At 53.3% G+C, this 26,306-nt stretch overlaps 1 protein-coding gene across 6 annotated transcripts in view; it reads right to left on the minus strand.

Moving 5' to 3' along the window:
- BCR (BCR activator of RhoGEF and GTPase) overlaps positions 1–26,306 on the minus strand; it is a 120,949-nt gene that overhangs the window by 3,195 nt on the left and 91,448 nt on the right. For all 6 annotated transcript variants that reach the window (XM_066260040.1, XM_066260038.1, XM_066260039.1 and 3 more), the window contains 10 exons: positions 25,310–25,385; positions 23,689–23,793; positions 22,988–23,062; positions 20,194–20,291; positions 18,148–18,279; positions 4,287–4,346; positions 3,568–3,677; positions 1,903–2,042; positions 1,140–1,274; positions 362–467 (listed from right to left, as the gene is read on the minus strand). In XM_066260040.1, coding sequence (XP_066116137.1) covers positions 362–467; positions 1,140–1,274; positions 1,903–2,042; positions 3,568–3,677; positions 4,287–4,346; positions 18,148–18,279; positions 20,194–20,291; positions 22,988–23,062; positions 23,689–23,793; positions 25,310–25,385 — 1,037 coding nt within the window. The remainder of the gene's footprint in view (positions 1–361; positions 468–1,139; positions 1,275–1,902; positions 2,043–3,567; positions 3,678–4,286; positions 4,347–18,147; positions 18,280–20,193; positions 20,292–22,987; positions 23,063–23,688; positions 23,794–25,309; positions 25,386–26,306) is intronic.

Genomic DNA, 26,306 nt, shown 5'->3' on the forward strand with positions numbered 1-26,306 from the left:
CTGTGCTGAAGGCAAACCCACGCTGGTTATTCTGGGTCTCAGGGGCCCAGAACAAAGAGTGCTTGAGGCCAACAGGTGGCTGGGCCAGCTCTGGGCCATGACCAGAGGGGGAGGTCCAAGCACAACACTGGCTGGGGCCAAAGCACCTCCCTCTTTTAAGGCCATGGTGCAAAGATGGTGATGGGAGGGAAGAAGGTGGCAATGGCTCTGGTGCCCAGAGGGGGGAGTTACCCCAGATGGGTGGGGAGAGAAGGCCCCAGGTGCCAAGTAGTCTGACAGGAGCCAGTGGGACACAGAGGAGCTTCCCCTTGCTGCCTGGGGGTCCTCGAGTCCCAGTCCCCTGAAGAAGATCTGGCGTTACCTTTTCAGGTGGTCCAGAAGGAAGAGGAAGGTCAGCAGGTTGGCTTCTGGGAGTGACAGCAGCAAGTTAAGCATGCAGCTCTCTTTTGCAACAGGGTCTGAAAGAGCTGCAGGGGGGGGTTGTTGTTACCTCTTGGGGTCACTGGGCACAAGACAGTTCAGGGCTGACATCATCCCGGTTCACACAGCACTAGACCCAGTCAGGACCCTGTGGCAGGTGCCTGTGTGGGGACAAGCCCCTTTGAACACCTTTCCTCTATCTGAAAGGGGTCCAGGGCACCACAGGGAACCCTGACAGGAAGTGCTGGACAGTCACCAGACCACTCAGCCACTCCAGCCTCCCGCGCAGGAGAGCCCAAGGGAAGGGAAGCCAAGCATGGAATGAAGCGGGCAGATTGTGGGCAGGAGGCCTCTGAGACCCTGGGCACTCCCTTATCACCCTGTACACGATGGGGAACCAAGTACCCTCTTGAACAGCCCTGGAGGCAGGGTGAAGAGGCTGCAGCTGCCCCGTGCAGCAGTGCCCCTGTCTGGATACTTGGGGTCAGTTTGGGTTTGAAGGTGGGTGCAATGACGTACCAGGACCTGGCGCTAGGGGAGCAGGACCCAGGCATGTCGGTGGGGTGGGGACAGTGGGTAGCTGGAGGGCAGAGAAAGGTCTTCTAGGACCAGCTTGGTTCTGGGTCTGCCCAGCACACACAGAGTTTGGGCTTAAACATAGACCATGGCAGAGGGGCCCAGCAGACAAGAGGGGCATGGGAGATGCCTCTTATGCTCACCGATGCCCTCAGCGAAGTTGGGGTAGAACTCATCGGTGAAAAGGGGCTCCGGCAGCTCACGGAAGTAGAGCTTCAGCGTCCCGGCGATGGCGTTGACGTCCATCTCACTCATCATCACAGACACGTCCTTGTTATCTGGACAGAGCACAAAAATGGAACATGGCTACTTCCTTCCTGAATCGGGTTCTGCTGGCCTTGCCTGGCTGACTGCTTCTTGGGCTCCTCTCCTTTCAGCAGCTCATCTTACTCCTTCTACACGACCTCCCCGTATGTCCTCCTGACACCTCCCTGCTGGGCAAGGGGCAGCCCCACCAACGACAGACACGGCATCCGGGCAGGAATCAGGTGGCTCTGCCCTGCAGCAAGTGTCCAGCTGCCAGTGTCTTCTGGAAGACACTGGATTATTTGTCCTGTTTCAGTGTGTAAGCCAGTGACTTCCCTTTAGGCTCAGGTGGCCAATGGCCCTCTGTGCCAGACCCCTGGCCTTGAGTTGGCACCTCTCTGTCACAGGGCGAGCAGCAAAGCCCTAGCAAAAAGGCCCCATGGGGAAGCCCCTGGTCCAACGCAGCAAGAGCCATGCCTGGTTGAAGGGGTTAAAAACTGGCTTCACCAGAACCGTCTCCCACAACTCTGTTTCTTCTCATTTTTAGTGAAGGGAAAGTGCAGATGTGATATGACAAGCATGGACCACGGAGGGTGCCCTGAGTCAGCATGGACACCATGCCCATGTCCCCATCCCACTCTGACCGGGGTCGACACTCACTGACGTCAAAGGCCGCCTTCAGTGCCTGGATGTCCGTGGCCACTCCGGACACGCGGTAGATGCCCACTTCCTCCATGCCCCGGCGCTCGATCTCCTCCACGCACTGGCGCACAATGTAGGGCACCTTGGACCTCTCCCTCCTGTGGGAAACGGGGAACATCGCTAGTGCCCAGCAGCCCTGGCTGGAGCCACAGTGGGGTATAATCATCACCCATCTGGACACCTGGCGACAGGGCTGATGAAGGCACTGGGTGTGAGCTGCACACACAGCCTTGTCCACTCCGTGAGCTCATGACTCTTCACTGTTTTTATCTCATCAGGGTATTTGCGTGAGCTGCAGGTAGCCAGATGACCTGAGAGTAACACACGATCTTGGGGGAAGATCAGGAGGCCTTTGCATGTGAACTAGAGCCTAGCATTTTCCAATCGCTGGTCCACCAGAAATTTGGTGCTGGTCTGTGAAAGAGTTAACTACTTTGAAGTCCAACCAGTGGTTTAAAAACACTAAACTAGACCACAGAAAGTCCAGTGGTTTTCTAACCGCTGGTCCATGAAAGAGTTAACCACTCAAGTCCAACTGGTGGTTTAAAGACACTGAACTAGACCACAGAAAGTCCAGTGAGAAGATCCTGGGCCATGGGTTAAAAGGCAGCTGCACAGCATTCTGGAAAGCAGTCTGGTCTCTGAGTTGGGAGATGGGACCCAGCCCTGGCCCTGCTGCCCACTTGCTGTGTGAGCAACAAATCCCTGACTCCCCCAGACCTCGGCGAGGGGTGAGCCCTGCCCACAGCAGGCACTTAACCAATGTCTGCCTTGTGAATGAGTCCACAGGGCCACCTAACATTGGTGCTCAGAAACCCATCATTTGAACCGCTTTTCTCTTCCAAATCTTATCAATGGACAATTTCAGCACCTCCACGTAGGACCCAGGAGTAAGAATGCTTCAAAAATAGGAGGTGGTACTGTTTGGAGGACTGGCTTTAGTCTAGTTTAGCAATTGGATTCGGGAGCGCAGCAGAGCTCTTTCTAGGGCCACCCTCACTAGGGCGCTTGCATGGGATAGCTGCTGACAGAGTCCTCTCTGCTTACCTTCCGGAGGTGCTGTGGGAACAGCTGGGGTGAGCTAGGGGTGGGGACCAGTGTTTTGACACAATTAGGTATCTGGGAAATGCCTGACACAGGCTTTGGCCTGGACAACCAGCAAGGTCAGGGGCCCAGCCAGACTCCATCCGGGAAAGTGAATGAATTCTGGGAGGAAAGTGGCCTGTGTCCCCGAGAACTTCCCCCAAACCAACACACAGGGTTTTCCTCGCGACTGACCCATGACAAAGGGGCAGCGGTTGCCATCATTCAACAGGAACCCAGGTCATGGCAAATTCCAAGTATGGGAAAAGAACCCTGTTCTTGCACAGTTCCGGGAGTTGTTGGGGGGGGGGGCGACCCACTGGCACAGGAAAGAGACAAGGACGTTTCTAAGCTTACGGGATAAGTTTTGCAGTAAACATGGGGGGTGGCTAAGCAGAGTGCCTCCGTGGGCCTGGGAGGCATCCTAGTGCCGAGACCAGGCCGAATACAGAGGAAGAGCCACACCTGCTCTTCCCTCTGGAAACACGTTGGGTGGAGGGAGTAGAGACCCGGGAGCGAGCCCAAGCCCTCAACACTCACTTGGTGACCACAGCAATCTTGACTCCGAAGACCCCTGTCTGTTTTCGGGAAGGCATCCTCTTCAAGCTGAACTCCCTGCTGGTGAACTTAACTGAGAGTTTCACTTCAATCTGTGGGAGGAGAAGGGGAACAGCCCTCTTACCCTTCTGGTCCTCACAGCCCAGGTTCCTGGGGTGAATCTTCCCACCCCTGGGGCAAGCGAGCCAAAATCCCACGGCGGGGCCAGACCGCGCTGAGAGGAAGGTCCAGTCCAAATCAGCAAGAGCCAGGATGATTTAGGGTGGTTAAGGACCAGTTTCTGCAGAACCTCTCTTCACCATCCCCACTGCTTCTCTTTTTTTTTAAAAAATTGTGATATAACTGACATATAACATTTTACTAGTTCCGGGTTTACAACGTAATAATTAGATATTTGTATATATTGTGAAATGCTCACTATAGTGTAGTTAACATCCATCATTTCACAAAGCTACATATTTTTTTCTTCTAAGAACTTTTAAGATCTATTCTCTTAGCAACTTTAAAATATTCCACACAGTATTATTAGCTGTAGTCACTTCTCGAGGTCTTATCTTACAACTCCACACACCACAGACTCCTCTTGTGTAGCAATTCTGGTCTTTAAGGACATTCCCTCCTGCAGCCACATTCCCCCTCCAACACCAGCCGCGCTACCTTCTGAAGTAAGCGGGTACCAACAGAACCCTGTGGGTACATACCCCATTCATGGCGATGACAGTCCGCTGCCAGTCTCTGTCTTGTAGGGTCTGTGGGTCCAGCTGAAAGCAAGAAGACATGATTATCAGAGGCCCTGGGGTCTGTGGAAAGGGCCTGCCAGGCAGCAGCCCCAGCTTGCTACTTCTTCATACCTAAGACAGAATCAGAGCTGGACCCTGGCCTGCACCTCTATCCAGAGGCCAAGGGGGACCCATTAGAGAGGAAAGACCTGCTGGAAATCTGGAAACCTTAGAGCTCTTCTGCTTTCAGACCTTTGCTGTCTTAGGCCCAGATTCATCCTGTGTACGATGTGGTGAAGACTCGGGGCCCTACACCCTACTCACCCTGCTGTCCTGTCCAGATGGAAACTGAAGTCCGTGCTGGTGGCCCAGGAGCTAGGGGCCGCCCCACTGCCCCTCACCAACCATCACAGGTGTTACCTACAACTCAGCTGGGGCTGAGTAGTTGGTTAAGCAACATTTCAGGAAGCTGCATTTCAGTAGCAAGTTCCTGGAGGCAATGCTATCCAAAAGCTCAGGCCACTGTTTTTCCTATAGTGCCCTGTGGTCTGGCGGCAGGACCTCATGCAAGGGTCTCCAGCCCAGACCAGTCCTGCAGCTCACAGTCTGGTCCAGAGCAGCCACAGCCCAGCTCCAAAGCACAAAGCAAGTGGTGGGGTTTCAGGAAGCCCCTCTAAACATCTACCCCTATAGAGCACTGTCCAAGCACTGGCCTGCAGGACCATGCTGTTTAGTCACCTAGCGGTCTGTGCTGCTGTAAGACACCCAACCATCACGGTCTGGTCACATCCCCCATCCAAGAGGGCTCCATCTCCCTTGTTCTGGGGAGCATATGCTCCCCACCAGCAGGCTGGGCTGGATGTATAAACACCTGGGGAGATCTTGCTAAAAAAATTCCTCCCCAGTTTCTACCCATGAAGTTGAACTAGCAGCTCAGAGTGGGATCTGGCATTGGAATAACTAGGAACCTCTCTCCAGGAGAACCTTGTGTGAAGCCAGATCAGGGACCACGGTTCAACATTATATAACCTGCCACTCCTCACACAGGGCCTTGCAATACCATCCCTTGCTTCAGGTAATGGTTCATTTCTGCTATTAGGCAAGTGCTTAAGAGCAGGGACCATGCCTCATGATTTCTGCACATACATGCATGCACAAACACATGCAAAAGCATACACACACAGGACCGTACTGAGCCTACTACCAGGTCTTGGGGGGGAGCTCAGGACAGATATCACATGTTAATCCACTGCAAGGGACCCAAGAGGCCATAACTGTCTGGACCTTGTGCAGGTAAGGCAGCTGGAAAACAAGGCCCAGTTGCCTCTACTTCCCAGGTGTCTTCACCTGGGCCTGCCCTGTGCACCTGGGCCTTCCCTGTGCACCTGGTCTGCACAAGGCTCATTCCAGGCTCCCAGGGGGACTGGGGGAGCCTCCTCACCTCCCCCTTCTAAGTCCTCTTGGTTAACCTTCCTAAGGATCTGAAGTATACAGACGAGATGGCCCAGAAAAACCAATGGTGGCAGAGTCTCCTGGGGCTGTGTGGTCACATGCTCTCATCTGGCATCTGTCCCCAGTGGTCCTGAAGGACCATGCTCCTGGGCCACAGGCATACCACGCTGAGGGACAGGGTCTGTGAGCAGGAACCAGGTAGTCACAAACCACTTGGGGGAAAAATAAACCTCTCTAGTGGCACTACCCCATTAGAGTGAATCCCAGGTACTGGCCTCCCCCACGGGAGGCAGGAGGAGGTGACACCAGGGCCCTTCCACGCTCTGGGGTCAGAGAGCTCTTGGCTCTTGACCAGACGAGGAGTGGCAGAACGGGGTGAGGTGAGTGCACTGCTGCTCCATCACCCCCAAATCCATCTCCTGGTCACCCAGAAAGGAAGGAGGCAGGTGTTCCTTCTGCTCCTAAGGAGGGGAGACGACAACACCACCAGTGGGCGTTTTTAAGAAAGGAAACCAGCAGTTACAGCAGAAGAAACTTCCCTTTCTGTAAACGTAGCCAAGAAGCAAAGGGACAGGGAAAGGCGATGACTAAGACATACAGGCAGCAGAGACCCTGCCCCAACACAGCCCCTGGGAAACCACAGCCCACCCGCCAGCCCACCTTGCCCTTGCACACGAGGTTTCGAATGTGGGTCCACAGGGCAGTGCCTCGAGCACACAGGTGCTTTTCGGCAGAGGCTGCCCGGCTCCGGTGGAAGTACCGCAGAAGGCCCTGCATGGCGGCGGGGGTGGACGGTGTCTCTCGCATCCTTGATCCTGCTGGTCTAAGGCTAGCACAGCTGGGCAGAAGCATGGGGAGCCCCCGGCCTCTGCAGCCTTTTAACTAGGCTTTGTGGGAAGCCCCGCCCCTGCAGTCTGGATCGCCAAGGTCAAAGCTTCCTATTACCCTTGATTTTTCTACTTTTTTGTCTGTGTGGAAAATACGCCCCCACCAGCAGCCTATTGGTTACAGGAACTGTGTCGTGTCATGATTTTCTCTAAAGGCCAGAAAAGCCAAGCTTCCTTCTCAAGTGGCTGGTTTCCTGTGGGCGCATTTGGAAACGCTGAATAACACGGCTGCCTGGCTAGTCCATCTGACGGCAGGAGGTGTTCTGGGGATTCCACCCAGCCAGTAACCCCAATAATGGCATGCTCTGCTTTGGATGGATTCAGGGAGGAGGACACCTTATGCTCCCCCCTGACCTAGAATTGCTGGCCCAGTGATGAGGGAATTTGGTTCCATTGTCCACTGCTAGCATTGATGTCCAGAACCACCACCACCTGGCCCCAGAGGCTGCAGCACAAGCTGGTTGCCAGAGTGAGACCTGGGCCATGGTACAGAAGGTGGCTCCTCACTGGGTCCCATCCCTCCCAGTGGCCCTGGATGGTGGGTCTAGTGGGGAAGGCCAGCCACAGGCTGGCTCGGTTCCAAACAATATAGCATGCTGAGCAGAGCGGAAGCAGCATGAATAACACGATGATGAGGCCAAGGGTTGCTCAGTCTAGCCCCAAACAACATTCAGGGCTGGCAAGCTCTCGCAAGTGGCTATTTAAAGCACAGAGAAGTAAACAAGCTGGAGTCTGGAAAACCAATGACTGAGTAGCAAGGACCAGGAAGTGGATGTCTCGGGAAAATGTGAGAGTGCTCCGATGGCCCCCTCAAGGCCTCAAGGTCGCAGTGACAACCAGGGGATGGGAAATGGGTGGTGGGTGATGTTGGCTTACACCCAGTGCTCTCAGAAGAACGGTCTGGATCCTGCTTGTCTCCCCAGGGTTGAGCAGGGTGTGGACGGTGGGGTTTGGTGGCCAGCTGCCCTGACGTCTGCCTAGAAAACTACCCTTTGATCCATTCCACCAGGGAGGTGGCGAGTGGAAGGCCAAGTTCGGGCAGGGCAGACATTGAGTGCAGCTGGAAGCAGCGTGGCAGAGGAGCAGATGCTGCCCTGCTTACTCGGTTATAGGCAGGGCCAGATGTGTCACCAGTGGACAAGCACAGGTATCCTCTCGCTCACTCAGCTGAGGGGTGGGGCAGGGCTCAATTGTCCACAGGAGGAAACGCCATTCCCTGCTCGCAAGCCTCCTTGGAGACTGTAGTCTCCTCTGTGCTGTCACCACCCAGGATGGCCAGCAGGGCTTCCCCAGCGCTCCTGGCTGATCGCCACATTTGCACCATAATTTTCTACCTGGAGTGGCTTTTCTAAGGGACAAGAGAACCTTCCTCAAGCAGGAATCTGATTGGTTCTCTCTTTTTTCTTTTTTTTTTTTTTTTTTACAGAGGAAGAGATAGACAGGGACAGAGAGAGATGAGAAGCATCAATCATTAGTTTTTCGTTGCGCGTTGCGACTTCTTAGTTGTTCATTGATTGCTTTTTCATATGTGCCTTGACCATGGGCATTCAGCAGACGGAGTGACGCCTTGCTGGAGCCAGCGACCTTGGGTCCCAGCCAGTGAGCTTTTTGCTCAAACCAGATGAGCCCGCGCTCAAGCTGGTGAGCTTGGGGTCTCGAACCTGGGTCCTTCCGCATCCCAGTCCGACGCTCTATCCACTGCGCCACCGCCTGGTCAGGCTGATCGGTTCTCTTATTACTACTATCTGTTTGCTTGGGGCCCATCACTCACATCTTTAAGTTTCTGCCCTTCTTTGATCCCAACCAGGCTCTATCATCACTTAAAAAGATAGAGCAACCTCCCCTAGGATGGCCATGGTAGAAAAAGAGACTGCTACAAGTGTTGGTGAAGGGTCCTGGCTGGGTAGCTCAATTGTCAGTGTGTTGTCTCAATGTGCCAAGGTTGCAGCTTTGATCCCCAATCAGGGCACATACAAAAACCAATCAATGAATCCATAAACAAGTGGAACAACACATTAATGTCTTTCTCTCTCTCTCTCAAAAAAAAAATCAATAAAAAACCCCAAAAACAAGTGTTGGTGAAGATATGGAGAAACAGGCACCCTAATGCACTGCCCCTGGGGAGTAAAATGCTGCAGTCACTCTGGAAAAGCAGGGAAGTTCCTCAGAAAGTTAAACTTGGCTGCCCAACCCAGCAATTCCATTCCTAGGTATCCACACAGGAAGAATAAAAACATCCGTCCACAAAAAGACTTGTGTACACACATTCACAGTAGCACTAACCGTAACAGCCTCGAGCTGGAAAGTGTCCCTCGACTGGTGAATGGATAAACAGAACATGGTACAGGCATACTTATGGCGGGTTATGACTCAGCCACAGAAAGGAATGAAGCACTGCTACTTGCTATGATGTGGATGACCCTCACAAACATTATGCTACATATGCTACATGGGAGGAGCCAGCTACAAAAGACCACAGAATATAGTATGATTCCATTTATATGAAACATACAGATGGGGTAAACCTGCAGGCAATAAGCAGAGCAGTCTTGAGTGTGGAGTGGGAACAGGGAGTGTGACTAAATGGGAACAAGGAAATAATTTGGGGGCGATGAAAGTATTATAAATCTGGACTGGGCCCTGGCCGGTTGGTTCAGCGGTAGAATGTTGGCCTGGCGTGCGGGGGACCCGGGTTCGATTCCCGGCCAGGGCACATAGGAGAAGTGCCCATTTGCTTCTCCACCCACCCCCCTCCTTCCTCTCTGTCTCTCTCTTCCCCTCCTGTAGTCGAGGCTCCATTGGAGCAAAGATGGCCCGGGCGCTGGGGATGGCTCCTTGGCCCCTGCCCCAGGCGCTAGAGTGGCTCTGGTCGCGGCAGAGTGATGCCCCGGAGGGGCAGAGCATCGTCCCCTGGTGGGCGTGCCGGGTGGATCCCGGTCGGGCGCATGCAGGAGTCTGTCTGACTGTCTCTCCCCGTTTCCAGCTTCAGAAAAATACAAAAAAAAAACAAACCAAAAACCTGGACTGTTGGTGATAGTTATACAACTCTATAAATTACTAAAAACGTGTACACTTAAAATTGGATGCATCATATGGTATGCCAGTTCAAAAAGAAAAGATAATAGGGGCCCTAACTGGACCAGATCAGAGCCAGGAGGGTCAGGTCACCACCAGCACACGCCCTCCAAGGTGGCAGTGGTGCGCTTCTTCAGGACAATCCCGGGGTTTCCGTACAAGAGGGATTTCCTCACGTGGTTTTACATGTGCACAACCTAAAAGGTCCCTCAAATGTTTGTAAAAACCAATCATTACCCATTTTATATACCTGCTGTAAGAGGCCCCCCCCTCCAAGTCGATATTTAAGAGCTGGCATCAGGCCTGACCAGGTGGTGGTGCAGTGGACAGAGTGTTGGACTGGGATGCAGAGGACCCAGGTTCAAGACCCTGAGGTCGCCAACTTGAGCGCGGGCTCATCTGGTTTGAGTGAAAGCCCACCAGCTTGAATCCAAGGTCGCTGGCTCCAGAAGGGGTCACTCGGTCTGCTGAAGGCCCATGGTCAAGGCACATATGAGAAAGCAATCAATGAACAACTAAGGTGTTGCAACGCGCAACGAAAAACTAACGATTGATGCTTCTCATCTCTCTCCGTTCCTGTCTGTCTGTCCCTGTCTATCTCTCTCTCTGACTCACTCTCTGTCTCTGTAAAATAAAAAAATAAAAAAATAAAATAAATAAATAAAAAGAGCTGACATCAGTTTCTCTTCCATTCACGTCCCTGGGACACATCTCATCCGAGCGTCCCCCGTAAGCACTCAGAAAGGCAGTCCTCTTCCCAGGCACACAAGGGACCCCAGCATGGCGAATGGCCACGTGGACAGTACGTGCAAGGCCCTGTTCCCCATCCTCTCACTGAGAGCAGGTAGTCTCTCAGTGCCTTTGTAACAGTATCTGCTGTCCCTGACCACCCTATGGAAACCAGGTCTTCCCTTGCCCCTTCTCCTTCCTGCCCAATGTGTCCCCCCAGCTCTTATCTTTATTTTGGTTGATGTCTGCCTCCCCAGCTAGAATGTAAGCTCCCTGGGGACATAGCCTTTGTCCATTTTACTCATTGCAGTATCTCTCTGTGCCTAGAAACATACAGGACATACAATGTAAGTAAACTTAATGCATATAACAGTAAAATGTATACTGGCACAGAGGGAGCATTTACTACATGCACAGGGGCTTCTGAGAACCAGGCATCTTCCCTCTAACAGGTAAGGCTCTGCAGGATGGCCGGTGAGGGGACGCTGACTTCAAGGCTTTTCCGCAACCTACACCAAGCTGGGGCTGTGCCCTCTGGCGAACGGGGCTGCCATAGAGAGGGCGATTTGCCAAGTTTGGGCTCCATGTTCATCCTCACACTTTTAACATCTTTGAAACAAAAGATGGTTAAAATAGACCATTTTAGCCATTTTTAAGTGTATAATTCAGGACATAAAGTACATCCACAATGTTGTGCAACCATCACCACTATCCATCTCTAGAACTCTGTCACCAAATAGATACTCTATGCCCATTTTAAGCAGTAACTCAGTATTTCCACCCTCCAGCTCCTGGTAACCTCTATCCCACTTTGTCTCTAGGAACTTCATATCAGGGAAATCACAAACATACTTGTCCTTTTGTGTCTGGCTTATGTCACTTAGCATAATGTCCTTAAGGTTATCCACGTTGTAGCATGTGTCAGAATTTTCTTTCCTTTTTATAGCTGCATAATAGTCCACTGTATGGATGACTACGTTCTATTTACTCACCAGCTAATGGACACTTGGGGTCTTTCCACTTTGGGGCTGTCACGGTCAGTGCTGCCATAAACATGCATGTACATCTCTGTGGAATCTCCACATTCATACAGTATTTTATTGGGCTCTTGGGAGTACCACAGAACAGGCAGTCAAACGCAGAGACTGCACGTGAGTAAGCAGACCTCACAGCTTAGTGGGGGCCGGAGTGTGCGTGCCAAGGGACCCCTAGAAGGACCTCAGTTGGATCTGCTGGCATGTATTCGGCCAGGTTTCCATGCACGAGGCAAGCAAACCCAGGCTGGCAGAGAAGTTTGGGAGGCTGCATTCAGCCTGAGGACCAGCTGCAACTAAAGCAAGCGTCAAACCAGAGATCCCAAGCCCCAATCTCACCTGAGACTCATCTAAAACATTTTTAAAAAATCAACTCTTGCCCTGGCCGGTTGGCTCAGCGGTAGAGCATCGGCATGGCGTGCGGAGGACCCAGGTTCGATTCCCGGCCAGGGCACATAGGAGAAGCGCCCATTTGCTTCTCCACCCCTCCCCCTCTCCTTCCTCTCTCTCTCTTCCCCTCCCGCAGCCAAGGCTCCATTTGGAGCAAAGATGGCCCGGGCGCTGAGGATGGCTCTGTGGCCTCTGCCTCAGGCACTAGAATGGCTCTGGTTGCGGCAGAGCAATGCCTCAGAGGGGCAGAGCATCGCCCCCGGTAGGCATGCCGGGTGGATCCCGGTCAGGAGCATGTGGGAGTCTGTCTGACTGCCTCCCTGTTTCCAGCTTCAAAAAAATGAAAAGAAAAAAAACCCAAAAAACTCTAATGCCCTCACTGGAATGGGAGCTGTGAGCCCATATAGAAACACAAAAGATCAGGAGAAATGGCAGAAGATGACAAAACTCTGGGACTTGGTATAAAATTACCCTCTAAGCAGAAGAAACAGGGCTGAGGGGATTTAGCAATACTATAGAAAATTCAGAGGAGAGAGAAGGAAGACATTCCTAACAGTTGCAAGGCTCCAGTGACCCGGGCTTGGCCAGCTCTGGCGATTACTCCTGGATGCCAGTCCCAGCCCTGGCCCAGGATGTGTTGGGGCACTCAGGCAGTGCTTTCGAGCCCCCCTCCTGCCCTGGTAGCAGCTGGTCCGGGTACTAACTGGACTCCTTCAGACAGCCTGCACCTATACTGAGACCCATGCATTTCCATGAATCTGTGCCTTTGTTGGTCTTCGAGTTCAGGATGGCGACATCTCCATCTAGGAAAATCTTTCCTCTGAACACCAGACTCTGTGATGCCAACTGTGAAGACTTCTCTGTCTCCTGACTCTTCCCAAATAACTGCACCCTCCAAGCCACCAGGCCACCCTGGGCAGGTCCTGCTCTGGCCCTCAGCACAGCGGGAGCATCCCTCCTTCCCAGACCTCTCCTCTGTGGACTGCGAAGCCTGGGGCAGGGATCTTCTTGTTCTTGGGCTCCCTGGGGCCTGGCACCCTACGGAAACCAGGTCTTCCTTGACCACTAGGGTGGCACAGTGGACTCTTGGTGAGGACGAACTGTGATGGCCCTCATTGTTCAGAAGGCTCACTGAGGCTAAGCACTGTCATGAAGAGGACCCTTGCCAGGCCCTCTGCACTTGTCTGCACTCAATTCGTGTGTGGATTTGTGTGTCTGTGGCTCTTTACTGAGCAGCTGGCATACCAGGGCTAAGCCCTTGCACTCTGTCCTTCTGCCTTTCTGGCCCAGGGCCTAATGCTCTGAATAAGCCAGCTCATTTATTGCAGGTTCTGGAGGGGGAGCCCTCTACCATCCTCTGATGAAGCCTGTATATTTCGGGAGGGGAAGTGGGAACCTGGAAACTCACCCAGGACAGTCAGCTGAGGAGCACAGGCTGGATCCTGAGACTCTGGTTGGTGGTTCATCAGCACCATGCAGGGGAGTAAAACCAGACTGACCCAGCACCCCAACCCTGGGGGTTTGGGACCTCGCTCTCCAGATGATTGTAACCTTCTGCCCAGACAGGTGTGTGAGCAGCTTTGCTAGAGACCTGAGTCCATCCCTGGCCCCTTGGAGGGGTACCCCTCAAGGCCTGCTCTGCCTCTTCCCACCCTGGACGGCTCTGGGCTTCTGTCAACCGCCTCGGACAATCTTGGGGTGCTGTGCCTTCCCCATCTCACTGGAGATCTCCACGAAACTTATGAGTCAAGATGTGTATGGGGGCGGGGAACACCTGGAGGGACACAGGCCATGCCCTCCCCACCCCACTCTGAGCAGCAGGACATCGTGCAGGACTGCATGCCCTGCCGACATGCACTCTAGGAAGGCGCCTGAAATGACTGGGAAAAGCCTGGTGCCAGGAAGGCTGGGGGCGAAAGAGGACTGGCTGGGTGGCAGGGCGTTGTCACCTCTCCTCCTCCTTCCTTCCTTCTTCCTCCTGAGGCTCATTAACAAGCCGCTGGGAGCCCAGGTCTCCAGGGGCCAAGCCAGCCTCCTCTGGTATGAGTCACAAACATCCCCTACGGTTGCTGGGATCCTTTTCTGGCTAATGATGGCTCAGGGCCCAGACTTCCCACTCATGCCATCCACTGAAGCAGAGACGAAGGGGTAGAGCCCAGCTGGCTCCAATGGTAGTATCACTACCAATAGTAATAATAGCAGCCGCTGACGCAAAGGCCCACCTCAGTTTACAGGTGAGGCCACAACTTTGGACGGGTGCAACGATGACTTGCCCAAGGTCACAGGAGGTGTGGTGGGGCACGGGGAGTTGAGAAAGAGTACTCTCCTTGACCAAACTCTAGCCAGGCTACTCTGAGCTCTGTTTTCCAACTAGGCCTCATCCTTGAGCACATCCTCGTGGGCCCAATTTTAGCAAGAATCCTACTAAGCAAGTTAGCCAGAATCCTCCATCCCTGATATCTGATCACCCTTGACAACTGACCAAATTTCTTATCCCACCATCCCCAAGTGATGTCTGATCCCCCTCAGCCTACCTTTGACAAGAATCCCATTAGGTCCACTTCAGCCAGAACCCTTCCTTACCCGATGTTTTCTCTGACTTCCATCCACTGACACCCCTCACCCTGCTCCTTGGGCTAGAAAGCCCCACTTTTCCTTGGTGTATTTAGAGCGGAGCCCATCTCTCCCCCCTGTGGCAACCTCCCCGCGCAGTGTTCCCGACACATATCTCCACAGTCCCTGCGTCTGGGGGTGGGAACAGGAAGTGACTGTCAATGGGAATGAGGAAATCGTTCTGGGGTGATGGAAACAGTCTAGAACTAGACTGTTGGTGGTAAATAAGTCCATTTTTAGAAAAAAGCCTGCCTTGCTGTTTCAACAAGTGTCACGAATAATTTTTTTTAACAGAGCCATGCCCTCCACCCCCCTCCCATCTCACGTCTGGGTCCTCCGGGTTCTCCTAGGAGAAACGGTGGGCGAGCACCCCTGAGAGAACAGATGGGGAAGCAGGCTGGAATCAGGTGGTAGAAAGGAGCAAAGATGCCCCTTACTGGCCCCCCACAACCTACTACTTTCTTCTTCCCTGGGATGCACCTGGTACCCAGACTGTGGGAGAGCACAGGTCATGCACAGAGAAATATAAAATACTTTGTTTATATACAGTAGTGTCATGCCAAAGGGTTTCCAAAGAGGGCTTGATTTCAGTAAAGGAGGAAGAAGAGTATGAGCTCTTTCCTCTTCTCCACTGAGATCTCTGTTATCCAGAGACAGGACTCAGAGGCCCTGGTTCAAATCCCAACACCCCCAGGAACCTAGTGAATAATTTGAATGATTTAAGTCAGAGGTCATTGGAATCTAAGCTGAAACAAGGATCCGGACACCCAGCCTGTTGGCATCCTTGGCCTGTGAGGCTCTACAAGATGTTGGTTCAAGACCTAGGTGTGGGTGAGGGGTGCCCAGGCTGTGGGCAGATGCAAACATGGAGAGGGAGGGGGAAGAGGAGAGCAGAAGTTGTTGAGTAGTAGTGTAGAGGGTGAAATTTCAAAGGACCAAACTATGACCATCACTATCACCTAGCAGGTGCAAAAACATGTTGGATCTCTAAGGAATCCAGCTCCAGGACGCTCATAGAATAACAAAACACAGAAACTGCCTCAGTGTCTATCAAGAGCAGAATGGGCCCTGGCCGGTTAGCTCAGTCTGTTGGAACATCATTCAGAAACATTAAGGTCGAGAGTTTGATCCCCGGTCAGGGCACAAATGGGAAGCGATCAATGGATACACAACTAAGTGGGACAACAAATGAAAGCTTCTCCCTTCTTCTTCCTCTCTCTGTCTCTCTAAAATCAATTAAAAAAAAAAAAAAAAGCAAATGGCCCACACAAGTGGTTGGCTCACTCCGAGGGAGTCCCTGTAGAGCCCAGAGCTATGCGGAAATACAGGGCTGGATCTCAAGGACACAGTGGGGAGTCTATGCACGTGAATTGTAAAGCAGTAAGTACCTATATATACTATGCATGTGAGTCACCCCCACACAATGCCCCATCTGTCAAGGTGGGACCCACACCAAAATCACATGGAAAACCTTACAGGAGCAGCACAGTTCCCTGATCAGGATCCTAGAAACGGGATGACCGATAAACACTGCCTTGCATTTCTGCTTCTTCCACTTGGAAGCCCCACTCTACCAAGACTTACAAATTGCCCAATAAAACTAGCGTTTTACAGGAAATGAGGAACCATCCCTTTCTCACCCAAGCTCTAAGCTACAGGCAGGTTATAGGTCTACAGTATGAGTGGCTGTGGACCGAGAGTTGGCATTGCTAGACCATCCCCAACTGAGAGAGGGGCTGAGAATCCTGTCTCCCCTGTGCTAGGCAAATCTGCTGCACTGCTCCCCAACATGAAGCCAAACCTTAGTATACTCACTGGAGCATCACCCCACACTGGTCCTCTGTAGAGCCAGAAGCCACGGCCACTATCACAGCAGCCTGGCCTATGCAGGTTCGCATTGGATTCGGATAGTCGGTAAAGAAACAACGGAGCCACAAACTGGTGGGCCATAGTCTTTAATCCTAGCTTGCACCCGGCAGGCAAGTAAAAACACACACTGGGCTCCAAAACCCAATCACATTCAGTGCTCACAAAGCTACTGACTTATCCGAGTTTCCTAGAATCAAAGGTTTCTAGCTCACCAGACTTATTCTCCTCTGTTCCCCATCTCCTTCCTTATCCCAGATACAAACTCTACACAAACTGGCATCTCACTCAGCACTCCGCCATCTTGGCTGCTTCTCCTGGCCTCCTCCACGTGGCCTCCTTCTGCTGCTGGCTCTACTCTCTCATGCTAATCATCCCAGGAACCAAGAGGGCAAACTCCCGTTTTGCCCCCACTTTATACTGTAGCTTCACAACCTCTAATCCAATATACAAAGTAGGGAAGTCTCCAATACAAAGTCACTCCTCTGAGGCATGATTGGATTGTACCACCCCACATCAAAAAGGGTGGGAAAGGCCTAATCCCAAAACCAAGCCCCAGGCTACAAGGATTCCGCCTGCCTTTAGCCCACCCCAACACACATTAATATCACCTGGGCGACGGCCTCCTCATGTTATCTTTAACAAAGTGAGCATAATACATTTTATCTGCCCAACATCCTCCCTACCACCCTGGGCTCCGCCCACCTTAGCAGAGCCCAGCCCTTGGTCCCATCTATGGGGTCAGCCGAGGCCGAGAGCCTGCTCTGCTAGGAGACAGTAGGTGGGTGATGAGGGCGAGAACAGGGTGGTCAGAGAGGCATGTCTGCTTCTGGACCTGGTCTCAAAGGTGTGGGGATTCCCAGAGGCCCTGAGCCCGAGATTTCCTAATAAGCTGCCAAGGTGGGAGAACAGGCAGATTCATCTCCCAACAACCTGGTGAACCAGAGCACAGCCTGGAGCCAAGGCGAAGTAAGGTCTTGCTTGTCTGATTGATGAGCACATGGGCCCAATCAGACAACAAATTACTCAGGAATAAGTCATGCTCTCTCTCCGTCATTCCGGCTGCTCAGTATTTCACCACAGAAGGGTTTTTACTTCCTGCCCTTAGGGAAGGGAGGTGTAGCCTCTTGGAGAGCCTGGTCCTCCCACAAGCATCTGGAATGCCCAACCCACTCCCCCTGAAGGCCTCACCCCAGGGTCTGAGGGTAACAAGGAGAGCAGGGAGCAGTTAGTGCCTACCTCCAGGGCAGGGCTGGGAGGAACTGCCTAGCTGCATCTGGTAAGATATCATGTAAGGAAGTAGATACCAGAGCTTTCTCCCATGAGAAACAGAACTGTGCAGGTGAGGCCACAGGAAACACAGCAGGTGGCACAGTTCCGGTCTGCTGTGAAGTGGGAAAGCTGGTGGCGAGCTGCGGGGCCTGGGAAACTGGAGGACCGAGGGCTGGGAGATTTTCCCTGAGGGCTCGGGAACCCCTGCTGGTTGTGTATGGACACTTATTCTTGGCCAACCAGGGGCTTCTATGCCAGCTCTGGGCGGGTCTGTGCCTGCACTGCAGCCCCTGGAACCTGGTGCTAGGAGCCAGAGAGGAGGTGGGGTGTCGAGCAGGGAGGACCGAGATTTTCATTTTCGTGCATACTTGCCAGCTACAGCCCACAGCACCACCTAGCCATTTTCCTTGAGGAACAGAGGCCCAGCTGGAAAAACAAGTTTAACTGCAATTCCTTTGGGGACAAGAAGGGGCCTAACAGATACTCACACAGACACACTGGGGCAGAGGAAGGTGGCAGCCTCACCTGGACCTGGCCCTTCCCCATGATCCTGTCGGTGCTTTCACCATCCTCCTTGGTGATCTTTGTTTTGTTGTAACACTTCTCATAGCACAGAATCCTCAAGGTCTGGGAGCCTTCCAGCTCGATCTCAAACTCCTGCAGCTCCAAGAAAGAAGGAAAGTCCCACGTTAACGGCCAGGTCCAAGGGGGCAATGGTCAGCACTACAGGCCGAAGGCACCTTCGGAGGGCGGCTCAACAAACAGCCTCCTCGTCGCCCCAGGAGGACTCGGGCCTCGAAACCTTCCTCACTCAGGTCCTGGGATGCAGACCCTCAGAAGCTGCATCCCTGTGGAAACTCTGAATGACTCTCAAACCTAATCCAAATTCCTTAAGCCAGCATCTCAAAGGGCGGTTGGGCCCCACACGGCCTGCGCCAGCTCAGGGGAGCTGGTTACAAATGCTGCCTTTTTATCTCTGGACTTTGGGAGATAATGACATATCAATGGAAGCTGTACTTGCTTGCACTGATGAAAATAAAACGCCCCACTCTGGTGCACTGACAGTGGGGGAAGCTGAGCATGTGTGTGGGGCTGGGGATGGAGGGTGTAATGAGAAATCTGTCCTTTCTGCTCATTTTGTTGAGGACCTAAAGCTGCTCCTTTCTACATTTGAAAGGGGGGAAAACGATCCAGGAGGTAATACAAAAAAAGAGAAATTTTAGAGAAAAAACTGCTCCCATAGGCTTTCGGGTTGTCTGCTGTGAGGTGTGTGGTATTAACTTTCTCTTCCATCATCCCACATACTTTCGTTAAATTCATTCTGCACTTCACACTAATGCTTCTGTGGGCCTGGATTCTTGGTGGGGAAATGGAGGAGAGCGAGGGAAAAGAAAAACATAAAAGCAGGTATTTCTGAGACAGAATGGGGGTGGGGAAGGTGTTGTGTGTCGGGAATATGTAGACCCCTGGAGAAGCCATCGGCACAGCCAGGGCAGGTGCCAGGTGACCTGCTGCTGTGGAACCCGTGTGCCTTAGTCCCTCGAGCCCCCACTTGCTCGCACCTGAACTCTCTGCATGAAATCTAGAACCCTCCACCTCGCTGCCTGTTGGGTCATGACCCTTTTGCTCTCTGCAAAGCTTTCTGTGATGCACCCACCTGGCCCTGAACCCCTCATCGCAGTGGCCACACCGCCCTTTCCACAGGGACGCCCAGAGCTATAACAATCGGGTAGTTCTATCAGTTTCCTGTGCCCCAGCCCTAAGGAGACAGCAAGTCTAAGGATCAGATCAGAGTAGTGGAGGCTGAGAAATGAGGCCTGGGTCCTGGCCCCACCACACTACTACTAATCACAGGACCCATTGGGGACCAGGCAGCCTGGTCGGTCTTAGCTTTCTCCTCTGCAGGGGAGCGGGTGGATGGGTGGCAGCTCTCTGCAGCTCTGCTGCCTCCACCACATCCTCAAGCATGAGGCCCTAAGGGTCACAGCTTCTCCAAAAGCCCAGAACTGGGGCCTCTCAAGGATCTGGGGACTTCAGCAAGACTCGCCACTCTGCCACCATCCTCTACTCCCAAAGGCTCGAGGCAAGCCAGCCGGGTTAAGTGGGTTACACAACAGCTCTCCGAGGGGGAGGACCACAGGAGGGGCAGCCCACACAGCCACTCCCTGGGAAAAGCACAGAGGACCCTTCCTCCTGGGTCTCCAACCCAGCCCCCATGGCAGAGCCCCAGGCTTCCGGAAACCAAGAGTCCCAGAGGGCTCATTCCAACCTCCAGGAAAAATGCTTTGGAAACTTACCAAGTAAACACTAAGCAATAACAAGGCAGCACAGAGGCCCTTTAAGTTCCTTTTCCAAACACTCCTCCAGCAAAATAGGTCATTTCTTTGTAAAGGGGGAGGGAGGGTAAAATTCTCAGGAAGATACAGATAAAATCTCTCTGACAAGTCACACTCCCCCAGGAGATTCCCAGTCTGGCAGCTGCTGCCTTCAGGGGAAACTGTGGGGAGCCTCTGGGGGCTGAGACTCCCTCCAAGGACCGCATCGGCACGACCTGCTGGAAGGGGCACCCACCTCATTCCAATTGGGCTCAGTTGTGTCCCTGTAGACGCGGGTCTTGGCTTTATTCACAAAATACCCAAAGGAGTCCACTTCCAGGGTGCAGTACAGATCTGAGGGAGGGCAACACAAGAGGGTGACCACACCATTCTACACTACACAAATTTTCTATAAGAGCAGGCGTTATTTTTGAAATCAGAAAAAATGGTCGTCTTTTTAAAATAAATACCAAACCTGTATCCCTCAATTCAATGACCCCGCCCCTCAGGTGCAGCTGGGAACCATCACCTCTTAGAACATTCGATCATTTGGTCACTCAGCAAACCTTGGCTAAAGCCTCTGGGCGAGCAGGGCCCCCTGCTGGTGGGTTAGGCAGGGGTGAATGTGCTATTACCACCAGGGGATGCAGGGTTGGGGAAGCGCCTGTGACCTGTGCAGACCCCACTACAGGTTTTATCAGGTTAATTGGGGCAAAGAGCACTGTAGGCCAATGCTGGGCACCGGAACCAGTGCATGGTGGGAGTTGTGGGGTACAGAAGAGATGGGGTGCAAGGCCTGTGGTAGGGGCCAGGGAGGAGGCCCCTGCTGAGTCCTGGAGGAAAGGCGTGGCAGGTGGCTGGAGATGGTAATGAACCTGCACGGACAGAGAGGGCATCTTACTGACATGACCAGTGAACAGGATGGTGGTTTCTGCTGATCTCACGGGGAAGGGTGGTGCCTGTCCCTGGGGCAGGACTTAGCGATGACAAGTACTACGTTCAGTCTGAGGATGCGAAGTTCACAGTATGGGACACTGATGAGACAGAGGGAAAGATGACAGGGAGGCCAGGAGAGAGAAGTAGGCATGGTGAGGCAGTTTTGGGCGTCAACTGCGTTGTTGATGGAAACCCCCAGGGAGTCAAAGGGAGGGAGTGGGTGCAGTGAGGAAGGCAGGCTCAACAGAACCCCAGGACGCACCGACATTTAGGGGACAGCCCCAAGAGGCGCCCAGGGGAACAATGATGTGTGCAGAAGCTTTACAGAGGCATACTTTACACACCATATAATCCATCCACTGTAAGTGTGCAGTCTGAGGATTTTTAGTAAATATAAGCACCGTTTCAGGACACTGCCCTCACCCAGAAGTCCCCTGGGTTCGTGTGCAGGTAATACTCCCTTCCACCCTGAGTCCCAGACAACTACCAACAGGCTTGCTGTCCATATTTTGCCCTTTCTAGAAACTTCATACACACGATATAATACATAGTTTTTGGCATCTGGCATTTTTAATTTAGCCTAATTTATTTTAGGTTCATGTATGTTGTTGCCCGTGTCAGCAGTATACACCTTCTTATTGCCAAGTGGTGTCCCACTGCACACCCAAACTATGTTTTATCATTCACATCCACGTCGTTCTGTGGACACACAGTTTCACTTCTCTACGGTGGGGGTGCTGCTCATGAACTTCTGAAGAAACAGTGAAACTTTTTTCCAGGCCGGCGGGACCATTTTCCGTCCCCCAGCCGTGTCCGCGGGTTTCGGTTTCCCCACATCCCTGCCAACACTGTTTATCTGTTTGAAGATCACCGTCCTGGTGGGTACAAAGTGTTAGCTCACTGTGGTTTTAGTTTACACTTCCCTTAAAACACGGAGCATCTCTGCATGTGCCCATCAGCCATTTGTATTTCTGTGGTGAAGTGTCCACCTAAATCTTTAGCTCATTTTTTAAAATTATTTCTTTTATTTAGTAAGAGGAGGGGAGGCAGAGAGACAGATTCCTGCAGGCGCCCCGACCGGGATCCATCCTGCATGCCCACTAGGGGGTCAATGTTTTGCTCAGCTGGGGCCCTTGCTCCGTTGCAACCTGAGCCATTTTTTAGCACCTGAGGCGGAGGCCATGGAGCCATTCCCAGCGCCTGGGCCCAACTCGTTCCAATTGAGCCATGGCTGCAGGAGGGGAGGAGGAGGGAGAGAGAGAGAGAGAGAGAGAGAGAGAGAGAGAGAGAGAGAGAATAGCAAGAGGGGGAGGAGTGGAGAAGCAGATGGGTGCTTCTCCTGGGTGCCCTGGATGGGAATTGAACCCGGGACATCCACATGCCAGGTTGACGCTCTACCACTGAGCCAACCAGCCAGGGCAGCTCATTTTTTAAATTGGGTTGTCTCTTTAGGACTGAGTTTTAAGTGCTTTCTATGTATTCTGGATACAAGTCCCTTTTGTCATAAATATGGTTTTCAATTTCTTCTCCTATTCTGTGGCTTGTTGCAGATTGCTTGTTTTGTAGCAACAGTGGGAAAGGTCAGCAGAATGGTGCCTACCCTATGGCCCCTGATGAGGGACTCTGAGAGCTTTCACGGAGGTACCACACTGAGAGGGGCAGGGTGTGCGGCACCCGGACTGAAATTTAACCAGCCCTCACTGCTCTATTGACTCAAGTAGCTGAGAGGCCCCCCTTGGAGAAGAAGTTGGAAAGGTATCCATTGAGCTTTGTCAGAGTAGCCAAATCTACTCTGCTGAGCAGGATCAAGGTGCCACTGGCCACTGCCCTCCTGGTTTGGAAGTTCACTGCGTTGTCTGTCTGTAGAGAACTAATTCCAGCCCCTGCAATTACAAGACCCACCTGCAGGGGTCAGCTCACCAGCGCAGAGGACAGAGACAAGCATGGGAAAGGGCAGGGTCCACTCCAGGAAAACAGCTCCACACCCAGCAGCTTTACCTCCAGCAGTCAGGCATCAAAGAAAGACACCTGATGGTAATTTGAACCATTTCCCTGGCTCCCCACACCCTCTGGCTCAGTGCCTGGCTGCCTTCCTCCCCAAACCAGCCACTTACTTGAACTCTGCTTAAAGCCAGTGGCAGAGTGGACGATGACATTCAGGAACCCATAGAGCCCAGGAGATTCATCATCTGTGCAAGAGACCAGAGAGGTAAGCATCTTGTCCTGAGAGAGGGAAGCAAGTGACAAGCTCTGCTTCACAATCAACCCTCAAGGGGGCACCCTGTGACTACCATTTGCCCAGCAAGGGACAAAGCGATGACACAGACCAGAAATATCTACCGTGGCCTTCTGTCTTGAGGACCTTAGCATCTGGTCGTAGTCATAACACAGGGAGACCAAGATGAAATGTAGTAAGGACAGGAAAGGGGTCAGGGTAGTGTGTGACATGGATGGGGTGAGTTTTTGATTGAGTGTACATCGGTGTATGCAACAAAACGCAGTGTAAATACAAAATGCAGCACAACCAAAGGTGTGGCAGCAAGACACTGGCTGGGAGGGCTGGAGGGACAGGGGATCGAGACCAGCCTAGAGCACAAGGAGTCAGAGGAATGGCTTGGGATGAGGGAAGTTATCAGTCTCTTCAATCACCCAGCAGTGGCTGCCCGGGGACAGACAGCTCCTAACTTGCCCTATCTACTCCAGAGAGAGGCCAGTGGGCCCTAAGCAGCATACACATTCCTTTGAATGGAAATCCATGGTCCTAAGGACAGACTAACAGCAGATAGGGACGGCGGCCCTTGGGGGGATGGCCCACCTTCTTTATTGATGGTCAGTGGAATGCTGTGGACCGTCTGAAGTTTGACACACGAGTTGGTCAGCATCTGCAACTCCACAGATGTCAGGGAGAAGCTTTTGAAACCTGAGAGGTTAGAAGACAGTCTGCATAGGTTTTCGGACCTTTCAGGACACCCAGGGACATTTCCTGATGCCCCTCCCCCACTGATCCTTCAGCATGCCTTGGTGAGAGGGCATGCCAAGAGGGGTGATCTGCTCCCAGGGAAGGAATTGGTAAGTGACAGAGCCAAGGCACGGCCCCAAAGGGCCCAGAGAGCAGGAGAAATCGTGGCATAACCCTTACAAACACAAGAGTCAGCCTGCCACCTCGGCAAAGCCACAAGGCATTTCTGAGGTGGGGATCTGATGTAGCCTCCTGTGCGGCCTCCCCAGACAGGCACCCGGCACGGCTCTGTCCCTGCTTTGCTAATGCAGGTCCCTATCTCTTCACCAGGTCAGGAAAAGAATTATTTCTGGTACAATGCTGGGCAGGGACGAGACACTATCGTCCTGCAAATGATTTGAGTCCCTGGTTACTACAGGAAACCCTGGGACATGAGCATGGCAGGGCCATAGGCGCTGGTCATCAGAGCTTCCAGGAGCACCTGCTCCCTGGACGCAAGGACTCAGCACAGACACTGGTGACAAGGTGAGGGGGACGAAAGCTCAGGGCAGAGAGGTGTGAAGCTCCCAGCTTGTGTGCAGTCTGTGTGCAGCAGGTGAACCAAGATGGCCCACGGCTGTGGGAGGACCAGGCCACCTGGGATATGGCTCTTCCTGGCCCCTTAGGGACAGTAGCTCACAGGGAGTACCTGAGAACCTCTTAGCAAGGATGGCTTGGGAATCCCAAATCATATGCCTGGCAGGGTGGAGAAGGAAACCTCCATGCAGCTGCAGCCCCAGACTTGGGGTGCGGTCTGCCTTCCCGCACTGAAGACTGCCAGGCTGGAGAGGGGTTTGTGTGTATGGGGGGGGGGGGTAGTTCTGAGCTCAGGAGAAAAAAAACCTGCTAATAGAGGGAAGCACCCAGAGGAGGGCCGTCCCAGTGGGGAGCGCACGTCCTGCCCTGAGACTGTGCTGGCCACTTGGATAGGGGAGCACGGCCAGTACAGGAGCCTCTCTGGCATCAGCCACCAGGGTGGGAGCGATGGAGCAGGCCAAGGGGACCAGGTGGTGAAGTGTGGAGAAGGTGGGGGGCAGACAAGGTGGTGGGTTAGATACATGTGTGGCAGACCCAAGGGAAGGCAGCAGGGGTGCAGAGAGCCACAGGGGAAGGGAGGGATCAGGGTAGGGAGGTCCTGCAGGCAGGAGGGGGATTCAAGGAAAGCCTGGCAGATGGGGAGAGGTTCACAAGAAAGGTCAGAGGACAGGCGGCAGGGTGCACAGGGGATTTGCAGGAGTCCTGGGCAGGGGGGAGCCCAGAGGGCAGGGGCCTTGTCAGCACAGCTTCTCTCCAAGTTTTTCTCTAAGTTAGAACGGCACCCAACATCTCACTTGGATAAGCGTCCCACTGCTCAGGGAGAAAAAAAGGGTTGACCCCGCAGGATAAGACCGTTCAGTCCCAATTTCCCAAAAGTTCTCTCCGTGCAGAGACCACTTACATTTCTTCTGCTGCTCCCGGATGTTCTCTCTCCACTCGGCACGCTCATAGTCGGATGAAATCAGGAATGTGTAACTCTGGGGATGAGGAGAACGTACCCCAGTTTTCTCTGTTCCAGCTACGCTGGCACCCAGCACAGCCAGGGCGCTGTTCCCTGCCACTGTCGACGAGCGGCACACCCCTCCAAGACATGCGTACCTCTGCCTCTGGCTGGCTAGCGCCCAGGGGTGGCCAGGTCTGCTCACAGCGCAACTCATCACTTCTAGTACCCTCTGCCCTTCATGCCAGCCAGGCTTTGGGCCATAGCTCCTGTGCCCTGTTCAGGATTGCCTTTGGCCCCGGCCTCCTGCTAGACTGCCTGGGTCAGGGCATGACATGTCCTAACGTGGGACCACAAAGAAAGTTACCAGATGGGAATCTGCAGAGGGGCTGACTGATGCTGCCCCGGCCACCTGCATCTAACCCACAAACCCTGTGCTGTTACCCAGAGACAAGGTTCCCACATTGCCGGGTGGCACGCTGATAGGTGCATGTGACGCCCATCGTGTTCATGGGAAAGGCCTCGGCTGCAGCCCACACCAGGAGCCAGGCTCAGGGGAGAAGGTGTCTCTCTGGCCCAAAGTTTCCAGACAGCATCCCTCCAAACAAGCGCCAAGTCTGCACAAGCGTGCAAACCCCCCACCCTATTTAGTTTCCCTGGAGACCCCCTCCCATCTCTAAGGTGTGGGGGTTGAGCCAGCTGCTAGCCAGCCTGGGGGCCACGGCCTAAAACACTGGTCAGAGAGATCCACGTGCCTGTGTGTGCCAGGCAGGACAAGCCTCTCTCAGCATGGAAAAGCTCTTGGGGGAAAAGGGCTGCCACTGCAAAGCCCACATGGGAGCCAGGGACCACAACTGCCACATGGCTGGGTGCGTGGGTCCCGGACACAGCACTGTGGGATATTCCTGATGGATGGGAGCCAGGGGCCAGGAGGGTCTGCTTGGAAGACTGGCGGGGG

This window comes from Saccopteryx bilineata, chromosome 2 (genome assembly GCF_036850765.1).
Source record: "Saccopteryx bilineata isolate mSacBil1 chromosome 2, mSacBil1_pri_phased_curated, whole genome shotgun sequence".
Taxonomy (NCBI): Eukaryota; Metazoa; Chordata; class Mammalia; order Chiroptera; family Emballonuridae; genus Saccopteryx; species Saccopteryx bilineata.